Below are 11,461 nucleotides of genomic sequence, written 5' to 3' on the forward strand. Positions count from 1 at the left end.
TAATAGATAAATATATAATAATATATATATACAGCTGATAAAATAAAGAAACAAACTCATCTACATCTTGAATGGTCTGAGGTTGAGTAAATATTCAGCAAATTTTCATTTTTGGGTAAGTGTTTGTTTTCTTTTTCATCATTGAAGTTAGTGAATTACAGTACACATACATGTGTATAAATTGTATTGAAAAAAGAAAATATTTGTATTAAAAAAATGATCATTTAAATCCTAAAAAGTTTCTGTATGTTAATGTTTTTAATAAAAATATTTCCTAAAAGTGTTCATAAACTTGAAGCTAGTCCTAATTAACAGTTTATGTGGATTGCTGTTGCTTGTAAGAGTTGCCAATATATTAAATCCAAAAGGCTTCACTGAAATTGTTCCAGAAGGTCTAAGTTTGAAATAATGTGCTAATCTCTTTTCATGACTCTGTTGCCACATTTCCAAATAAATTAAACCTTTACAAAACCTCTTCAAAAAGCTTTGGTACCTCCACTTCATGGTCTTTTACGGTCCATAAACAGGATTCTGCTGAACTGGAAGTGGTTGAAGGATTTTGCATTTCTGTAATTTTCCGTGTAATGAAACGTGATGTGGTCTATTAGAGCCATATATAGATCCCAATCCTGCTCTGACCATGATTTGTGGTGAGGGACGCGAGGCCAGAGGTTTGGCATTTCACTTCAATCAGACACCATCTTCAAGGGAATGGGAAGGGATATGTGGCGCTGGCCAATGAAAACAACAATTTTTGACAATTTTTTTAAACAGTCAGAAAAGCAAACATGGTTCCAGCTCATGAGGAGTGAGATTTGTCAACATGGCACTGGGCATCTTTGTTTGATCGGTAAATCTCCTTGCCGTTGGCCTCACCACAGAGCTGTCCTTGAGTACGAACATTGCAGATATATGGTGTAGTAAACCTGATTAGCAGAGGGAGAACTTTGCAAAGTTGCATGCTGAGAAGTGTTTTACTGTACATGGACACAAAAACAACTTGCTCCAAAGAGAAGTGTGGGATGGAGAGAAACAGCTTTATTTGGGACTTCCTTTACTCCTGTGCCAAATGTCAAATAATTATTCCAAATACAAACAGGTTGAATTACATGTCCAAGTCTCATTTCACCCTCAAATCATGAAGCCAGTTTTAGGACAATTAGTTGTATTGTGGCAGTTTATTTTCATAACAATTAAGTGCATTTCTCCCCAGAACACTTTAATGATGAATTAGAGGTGAGAGGTTTTAAATGTAAATTGTTTGTAATTCTCATTTTCTCATTTTTATTATTCTATTACTGTCAAAAAAAAAAAAACGGTGATGTACAAATTATTTTAAAAAAAATAAATAAATTATTATAATTTTAATATACACTACCATTCAAAAGTTTGGGGACGGTATGTTTTTGAAAGAAGTCTCTTGTGCTCACCAAGGCTGCATTTATTTGATTAAAAAATACATTAAAATCAGTAATATTGTGAAATATCATTACAATTTAAAATAACTCTGTTTTAATACATATTAAAATGTAATTTAATCCTGTAAGGCAAAGCTGAATTTTCAGCATCATTACTTCATTCTTCGGTGTCACATGATCCTTCAGAAATTATTCTATGCTGATTTGCTTCTCAAGAAACATTTCTTATTCTTATCAGTGTTGAAAACCGTGATTTTTTTATTTTATTTCTTTAATGAATCATTTATTTGAGATAGAAATCTTTTGTAACATTATGTCTTTACTGTCACTTTTGATCATTTTGTTTTTCCTTGCTGAAAAAAGAGAAAAATTTCTTCCAAAAAAAAATTAAAAATACTGAACGGTATCTTACAAAGTTTATAAATCAGTTCGATGGAACTTCTAATCAGATAAAACCTGCTCTCAGAGAATCTCTTAACAGAAAAGCTTTTATTCCCATTTGTTAACTGTAGCCCTAGAATTTCTCTGATTGCATAATTGCACGTCAGGCTGAGTCTAGCTGTTTGCCCTAAAGAAGGGAATTATTTCCTTATGCTGTTTGGGAGGGATCCAGGCTCTGCTTTTTTAAGTTTTTTTTTCCCCAATATGGAGCCAGTGTGAAAGCCGACTTGTTGCTCATGATCACAAGAAAGTGATAATGTTAGATAGAGTTAGCATGTGCTTTTCAGCCGCCTGTTTATGGTTGTTTCGATGGTTCAGCAGCCTCTAATCAAGCCGAGTTTCTCCTGTATGTTTTTTTCTTCAATGCAGGCCTGTTTTATGTTACTGTCTATCTGCATGTGGATCACTTGGACAACATACACATTTATATAGGCTAGCTTCTGGGCTTTTCACAATTGAAATTGTTAACCCAGGGTCATTTTCAACCATAGTTCATGGCATATTTCAAAATTTAATACTTTACTATGGGTAGTCAGATTTTAAGACGGTAACATTTTCTAAAATATATTTGCGTTTGCCAGAAATGGCCACTGTTCGACATTTTATCTCCTCTCAAAGCTCATGAATATTTAATGAGACAGGCACTCTTTAGGTTTAGGATTGGTTGCCTGTTGCAAAACCTCTGAAGCAGGAGTGTGTGTGTGTGTGTGTGTGTGTGTGTGTGTGTGTGTGTGTGTGTGTGTGTGTGTGTGTGTGTGTGTGTGTGTGTGTGTGTGTGTGTGTGTGTGTGTGTGTGTTTTCAACGTGTGTGTGTGTGTGTGTGTGTGTGTGTGTGTGTAAAACGCCCCTTTAATTGGTTAATGGGAGCGCTGTGGTGTTGTTGCGTTATATGACTAGCTCTAAGTATAGACACGGTGTAAGTTTTGTGAGGATATCACAGCAAGATCCTCACTCTCTCTTCCTCCCATAGAAGCGCCCATGTGTCCTAGTCAAAGCGGCAGTACATGACATTGAGCAGCAGAGGGCGCTGTGGTAGAATGTGTGTGTGGTCTCTTTGCTTGCAGGCAATTCCCTTTAGTGTGAGCCAAAGTAAACTACCTGTTCTAATATTCCAACCATTCAACACCCCGAGACACAAACACACACACACTGGAGACATTGATTTATTGAAGAAGTGAGGCTAGCAAAAGTACCTCCGACTGGTTTCATGTATTTGTTTTTATTTGTCATTTCAATTTGGACAGCTTCTCTCTCACCCCCAATGCGTCATTACTGAAGAGTGGCCAAACATAAAATGTCCCCTTTCCTCTCTACCACCATTCCTCCTGCCATTTGCCGTTGCCTATTTAACGTGAATGAAAATAAGACTGTGAGAGACGCAAGTTCAATTTTGAATACACATTCAATAAAACATTAAAAACATGTCATTCCAGAGGACAAAAAAAGTCCAGTTGTGAATATTATATGTGCCAACGAACCTTAAAACATTGAACGGACTGTAAGGCCTTATTTTCATTCACATCAAACCAGTGTTATTTTAATATCAGTGATAAACTATTATATTAATTAAATTCATTTTTGTTAATATTTTGAAATCATTTTATGTTTTGTCAGTTTTCATTTAAAATTTTTGTTTTTATATATTATTCACTCTAAAAAATGTTGGGTTAAATATAACCCAGCGCTGGGTTATATTTAACCCAGCATTTTTTGTTGTTTTCATTTTAATTATAGTTAAGGTTCAAGTAATTTTGTTGTGTTTTTGTCATCATTATTATTCTTATGTTGATGTTTTAAAAAAACATGTTTATGTATTTTTTTTATTACGCTTTAGTTTATAGTTTTAGTTTATTCAGCACTTCAACATAATCAAAATGAAAATGAGAAATGTTGGCAACCTAGCGTAAGTGAAAATGATTCTATTTTGAATAATTTTTTTCATTTTATACATTTTATAGAGTAATAGTTTGAAAAGTCAAACTGAAAATTTAGATTTACGAATTATATAATAATTATAATATTTCATATCTTTATTGTATTTAAGCCACTTGTATAGTATTTGCTTCGATTAAAACAGGCACTAAACCTTAATTTATTTCCATGTTTAAGTAAAAAAAAAAAAAAGATTTTCTGAGTGTTCTGAGAGTTTTGAATCATACTATACAGTATATATCATCGTATATGAATATAGTAATGATTCAGAACCACTGCATATATCTTAAGCACAATACTATCACCATCTAATACCATCATCACTATACTACAGTACAGCCAAATGCATGAAATGGCCCCATTTCAGAGTTTACCTGCCTTTGTGCCAACCGTCCGCCTCTCTCTCCCACCGGCCCCTGCTTTGATAACGGCTCCCTGATGAAAAAACGCCCATTTACACCTCATTTACTTTGGATAGAGCTCAGATTCCTCGCTCCCTCTCCCTCTGTCACACTCTTTTTGTCTGATGAAGTACAGTTACAGAAAGGTCAAGTTTCATATAGAGCGTCGAGACTGCATGTGTGTGCATGCATATGAGCGCTAGGGGCAACAAAGGTGTGTGAACGCTTATGTTCATGTGCATATGTTTATGAAAAGAGTAGGAGAATATGTTTGTCTGTCGATGCGTGTAAGTGAATGTGAATATGATTTGTGTACAGAGCAGTTTTATCTCCAAGTAAAAAAAGGTGGGTGTATGTCTGCTTTTTTCCCCAGAATCCTTCTCACTCCACTCAGTTTCCTTATAATTCTGCAGCATTGTTGTTTTTTCATGAACTTTAAACCTGCTTAATCCAGCAGTTGTTTTCATTTAAATAAGGGATTATGAGAAAGTTTCTCCCGCAAACTAACGGTTACCCCTAGGGTTAACTCAACATCACTGATAGTGACTAACCAGCAGAACTCCTGAGTAACTTAACCGTAATTCTTTTGAGTTCTGTTAGGTATTTGCATCTAGTTAACGCAATATCTCGCTAACCTAACCAAAAACAACTAGTATTTGGTTATCAATTGAGTGTTAAAGCAAATTATGGAACAAATGCAGTTAACCTTATTAAATTATTATTATTATTATTAAAATTTTGTTTGAAAAGGGACCATGTACAATTTTAACATAAATGTTTCCATTTCATGCATTGTACTGAATTTAGCCAATGGCTAGTTTTCATCCGCGGTCCCTTGGCAGGTAATCATAATCACAGATAAACATAAGAACAAAACAACAAGCACAATACAGTAATACTTATACACATCCCTCAAATTCTGACCTTGATCTGCCTAACACAACTTTCGCTATATCTTAAAATAAGTGGGATTATGTTACACTAACTTTAACTTCAGTGGGTGTCATGCCAATTTGCATCCTAATAAAAAATGCAATATTTCAGTGATATTCAATAATATCATCTTATATCACTTTGACATGTATGATGGTATGATTTTTTTTTTATAAAAAATGTTTTTTGAAGACGTCTCTAATGCTCGCAAAGGCTTCAGTTATTTGATCAAAAATACAGTACAAACAGTGATATTATGAAATATTATTACAGTTTAAAACAACAGTTTTCTATTTTAATATATTTTAAAATGTAATTTATTTCTGTGATGCAAAGCTGAATTTTCAGCATCATTACTCCAGTCTTCAGCGTCACATGATCCTTCAGAAATCATTCTAATATGCTGATTAACTGCTCAATAAACTTTTGTATTATTATCAATGTTGAACACAGTTCTGTTGCTTAATATTTCTGTGGAAACAGTGATCAAATTTTGTCGGGATTTTTTTGACAATTCATTTATTTGAAATAGAAGTTATTTGTAACTTTATAAATGTCTTACCTGTAGCTTTTGATAAATGTAATGCATCCCTGCTATATAAACGTATTTAAAAAATCTTACTGACCTCAAACTCTTAAATAGAATTGTATATTATACATATCATGTATATGGGCTTATTTTATGTCAAAATGTGAAAACTGAATATACATATATATATATTTTTTTCAATACATCACCAACATTAGTCAACCATAGATGCAGTAATCCAGCCCGCTGCTGACCACAAACCAAATCAGTTAACGGGACAGTTAGTAACTGGTGTGATCTGTTGCTCCTAGCTGATTGATGATTTTGAAGTGTTGTGCATCAGTCAAAGTCTCTCTGACAAGCACTGGGCCTCCTTTTATCTATAAATGGCTGACAGGCTTTCTCTCATGTCGTCTGCTTATGAATATTACTCATGAATCTCAAAGCAGACATATTTCTAAAAATGGTGGAATGGAGAGGAAAAGACAATGCTGAACAGCTGGAACACATTTTGGTGGCGATTCCTAATACTGGAAAGCCTTCATGCTTTTTTTAATCAATGTTGAGGCATAACTTCTTGTAAAATCACCTTGTGTTAAATAATTTTCCACTTTAAATCAAAGTAGACAAAGTGTAACCGCCAACTACAATAAAGTGTTGCATTTAGTATCTGTTTTGGCAGATTACTCAAGCACATGGGCATGATATAAATCATTTTCGCAGATCTACTTCTGCTGTTTTATGAAAGAAGCCCATGTTTTGTAAGAAAAGATAAAGTACAGGCACATAAATGCACACATACTGACCTCTGAGGTCATGGGTAACTGCCATGAGTCCTTGGGGGGCGGGTGTAATTGCGCCAGTCTTTCCTTCTCTCTGTCATTCTGTAGGCGGCCTGATAGTGAGAACAGAAGCCTATTGCTTTCTTCATCACCCTAACCATCCCTGGCTGAAAGGAACGAGAGCGTAGAAGAAAAACAGCCACTAAATGGCATACGAACAGAAGGGGTCGTTAATGGCGCTGGCCTGTTACTCTAATCATTATTTTAATGGTGGCATTAGTTCCGTGGCTGTGATCTGCTTTCACGGGAAACAATGGCCTCCTCTACACCCCTGCTAACTTTAAAAGAGCCTGGAACAAAAACAGGGGTCCGGGGCCAGTGGAGGAGACTGACAGGTGAAAAGAGCAGTGCATGGGGAAAGGTGAGAGTAAGACCACAGTGTCGAGCCAAACTCTTTGCCATTTATATTTAAAGCTCTTTAAACTTATCCTGACTGACTTGATTGATTTTCAAGAACAAGCCAAATTTCTGTTACTTGTGCACTCTTAAAAATTAAAGTTATAACCTTATGCCATCTGAGAACCTTTTAAAGGGGTCCTATTATGCTATTTTACAAAGTCTTGATTTTGTTTTGGGCGTGTACTAGAACAGGCTCTCATATTAGGTTGTTCGAAAAACATTATTTTTCACATATTTTACATTATTACAACACCTCTCTCCCCAGTCTGGCATGAACGGCACGAATAGTTCCTGTATAAAATAAAGGCATTACGAATTAAATACGAAATGTGCTGTGATTGGTTAGCTGGGCCAGTGTGTGCTGTGATTGGTTAGCTGGGCCAGTGTGTGCTGTGATTGGCTCGTTGCCTTCTCTAGTGCAGCTCAACCAGGTCTCGTCCCATTCGTGGTATATTTGTGATATCACAAATCCCGGGAAATATGCGTTGTAGTCCAAACGAGTCGTTCGTTGTAGTTTTTGAAAAGTGATTTCTGTTAAATAAAATATCTCTTTTTGAATTGGACTTTGAGCTTTGTAACTTTGCAGATCTTTTTTATACTCAAACAGCAACATTACAGACTAACTAAAGTTGAAAAAGTGAAAAAGCATAATAGGACCCCTTTAAAGTTCCTTGAGCTGACTTTTATTCTGTATTTCTTTAGAAAACCATCTGTGTTGTGCTTTAAAGAAACCAGAAACTGATATGCTGATCTGAAGAACCTATAAATGTAACATCAAAACATTTTTCATCTCCAAAGAACTTTGTAGACCATACACAGCGAATATAGAGTAGTTGATAAGAAGGTGCTGTAAAGAACTTTATTTTTTTAAGAGTATGGGCTTCAAAATTGTGAATTTCAACATTTTCATTCTAAATTCATAGTTTGATTAGATCTTTTGCATGCAAACCAGGAGCATTTTCAAGACTTTTGTACCCCACCGTATGTTTTACGCATGCACAAATGTCCCACCAACATCAGCATTGAAATCAACAGCAAGGAATGAACTACATCTTAAGTATTCAGAAAAGATGTTAAAGTTTCTTTTAACAATTTAAGGACAAGTTTAGTTTTGTCATGTTTTATTAAGGTTAATTAAAGCTCCAAAACTTTAGCTGAACCTTTCCTTGAGAGCTGTTTGTCATCCTTTAGATCCTAATTACTCTTGTGAAATCCAGACGGAAAAATAAGCGCAGTAAAATACTTTGATACAATAGAAAATGCTCAGACTGGTTGGTCTCGATAATGTAGGAGTTTTGCTTGGCTACTCTTATACTTTCACACATTAACAATAAGCCATACTTTAAGCTTATACTTAAGATTCTCATATTTCATATTTTTGATTATTTACATTTACACTAATACCATAACACATAAGATTCATTCATTTAGATGAGCCATAAAGCGTAATCATATGTTTCTGATTTATGATTGTTTTGCCTGTTTGGATCTGTGACAAATCCAGATCTAGGCTGTACTAATATGATAAAAAAATAAAGGATCTTCAGGTTCAGCAAAGAACACTTTTCTTAGATTTTTGGCTGTATTTGTTGAGTTGCTATGGTGCTTTTGGATTAATCAAGTTAATGCAGTTGCATTGTAGCTTTTTCAGATTAAGCATATTTGGTTTCTTTACAACAGTGGTTCTCAGTCCCCGTTCTGAAGCACTGCACATTTAGGATGTCTCGCTTATTTAACAAACCTGATTTATATCATTAACTCATTAGTAAAGGCTCCAAGACATGTGTCAGATAAGAGAGACATTCAAAATAACCAGGACCAGTTTGTTTTCTAAAGAACTAGAGAATAAAAAGCTCTTTGTATGACTTCAAAAGCTTTTTTACTGGCATCACAATATAAAAAACATTTTATGATTCAAAAGTATCAGGTGTATAATCATGCAGTTTCATGATTTTTTTTTTAATAAAATATTTACCAGTATTTTAAATGGTGTCTTGAAATGGGTAAAACCATTTGCTTAATTTAGAACGTCAGAGCGAAAGAGGGTAAAAGACAATAAGTTAACGAACCTTGCATGAGAAATACCATCCAAGTTGTCTTCAACCTGTGAATAAGTCTCTCCTCAGCCATGATCAGGTACTTACAGTCTCCAAATCACTTTAAAATATATGTAGGGTTAAAAAGAAAAAGCTTTGAAAATGCTCCTCTCCTGGATGTTTGCGTCAATGAGAGCGTGTCAGATGAGATATTATCAGTTATGCAGATAAATTTAATCCACTTAATCCAAGTTTCATCTTCAAACGTGAAGTTTTCCATTCATGGTAGGACTCATTGAGTGTGCAAGATCTCCTTTCTTGAAGGTGCTTGAAAGTCCGTCCCTTGTTGATTCTGTGCTCTCTCTGGTGATGTTAAACCTGTGTGGTGCTTGTAAGAGTCTGTCTTTGGGTTGCTCAGCTGAGAGGAGCAAGAGAGTGGAGCGGGAGTGTGAGAGGGAGGGAGGGAGAGAAAAGAGGAGGGAACTTGTAACCTCCCAGCATTAACCCTCTGGGGAGCACTCAGGGTAAGGTGCAAAAGGGCACAATCAAAGCCAGCAAGTTGAGAAACCTGCCCGCAACATTAGATTAAACATAAATGTGTTAATCAAACACACACACACCTATATATAAACACAGTTTGACAGATGCAAGGTAAGCAGAAGGTTTCCTACAAAACTTTGTAATGCTTTAAATCTTTTCTCCCTTTTACCTCATATGCACATATAATATGGGCATAGTTGGTGTTAAAAAGCCATGGCACGGTGCCATCTGAGAAAAAAAGTTTATGTATATTGAAATTATAACTTGACACTGCCAGCTGCTATGATTTTGAAATGCAATACAATAGAGATAACACAGTGGATGTACAGTCCAACAAAATAAATTTGTAAATATATGACATATGACCCTAGATAGCATTAAAAATACCAGCTATAAATAATATAAAATATCTACTCTAATGATATATTAAATGGATTTCATGCGTGTAAGGTAAAATATGAGTACAAGCTTAGTCAGACATTAATGGTGTTTAATGTGCTGGTGAGAACGCCTTGAAACTGGTACTTTGTGCTTCGATGCTGCAGCCAATGCATTGAAGAGCAGAGTTCGGTATTACGCATTATACAGTAACGCGCTACTGTATTCTAATTACATTTCCTGATAATGCAGTAATGTAATGCATTACATTTTAAATGTATGTAATTTGATTACAGTTACTAATGTCAATAAAATTAGTTACTTAAGTTACAAATGCAGTGTTAAGAAAAAAATATGAAGTAGGCTAAATGCATTTTAAAATCATGTTTTGTGCGTCAGTATGCCCTTTAATGAATCACCGGAGAATGCAAGCAAAAATGCAGATGAGTTGTACAGCATTTAGATGCAATGAAAGGTTGCCTATCATATTTAAAAAATGTTGCACTCGATTTCACATATTTTAGTCTGGCCTTATATTTTGGGAAAAGTCCAACTAGTAAAATGCATACAAGTTTATGTCACGATAACACTAAAATAAGTAAGAATAAATGACTTGCTCATCAGAATGATCTCCTCCGCCGGATCAAGCCGCGCATTGCATCGCGTTCTTCTTCTGAGGTAAACACAAAGCTTATTCCTCTCAGCACGTCTTCTTCTAGAAACTAAAAGTATCCTTGCTAAACTTGATGAATCTTCAGGCTTTGTTTACGGAGGTGATGTGGGCGTTTACATGTTCACGCATCTCACGTGGATGATAGGAGTATGAATAGCACACGCTGCGCGTGGGCGTGATCACATTACAGATAATGAGCTCAGACGGGTAAAACTAGACCTCGCGTTGGTTTCATATGGATTACTTTATCAGAGAATATTTGTTTTTGAAAAGACTTTATTCATTCGCTGAGTTTTGGTTCATTTTTGTGGCGCGTTTCAGAAAGAAGTTTGCGAAGACTGAGACGGCTGAAAGCACACCCTGTTTGTTTTCTTTATTTTACAAAAGCACAATATTTTTTTGATATTGTGAGTGTGCACAAATAAAAGTAAACCATTTACAGTTTCAAATGATGCATTATTCTTAACTGTACGATAAAAAATGACGGAACATTTTAAGTTCTTTTCACTGTTAACAGGAAAAAAATGCAAGTTGCTTTTTTTGATACTTATGTAATTTTTCAGACAATATTAAATTACTGAAAGAACTATGAGTTTCACTTTGTAGTGTATTTTTTTAGGTTTGATAACTTGAAAAGTAAACTTGAAAGTAATTAGTAATCTGATTACTTTTTAAATGCAGTAATGTAATTAAATTGCAATTTTAAAGTAGTAATTAGTCATTTGCAGTGGATTACTTTTTTTGAGTAACTTACCCAACACTTTTGAAGAGTTTATGACTCACTATTTTGGATTCTGGTTTGGATTCTGTGTTACGAGTTCAAGTTGAATAATTAACTTATATGTTTGGATTCAGAGATGCATAGAAATTGGACTGATTAGTGTTTTTATGGGCTAGGTAAGGTAAATTAAATCTGTAACTCACTAAACCCAAAATCTT

The 11,461-nt window shown here is 34.9% G+C and overlaps 1 protein-coding gene across 1 annotated transcript in view; it reads right to left on the reverse strand.

Moving 5' to 3' along the window:
• The window catches only part of LOC107685802 (protein APCDD1-like), a 14,159-nt gene extending 4,851 nt beyond the window's left edge, over window positions 1-9,308 (reverse strand). The window contains exon 1 of the mRNA XM_016482521.1: window positions 8,965-9,308. Coding sequence (XP_016338007.1) covers window positions 8,965-9,025 — 61 coding nt within the window. The 5' untranslated portion in view covers window positions 9,026-9,308. The remainder of the gene's footprint in view (window positions 1-8,964) is intronic.
• Between the last annotated feature and the right edge of the window lie 2,153 nt (window positions 9,309-11,461).

This window comes from Sinocyclocheilus anshuiensis, unplaced genomic scaffold, assembly GCF_001515605.1.
Source record: "Sinocyclocheilus anshuiensis isolate Anshui unplaced genomic scaffold, SAMN03320099.WGS_v1.1 scaffold822, whole genome shotgun sequence".
Classification (NCBI taxonomy): domain Eukaryota; kingdom Metazoa; phylum Chordata; class Actinopteri; order Cypriniformes; family Cyprinidae; genus Sinocyclocheilus; species Sinocyclocheilus anshuiensis.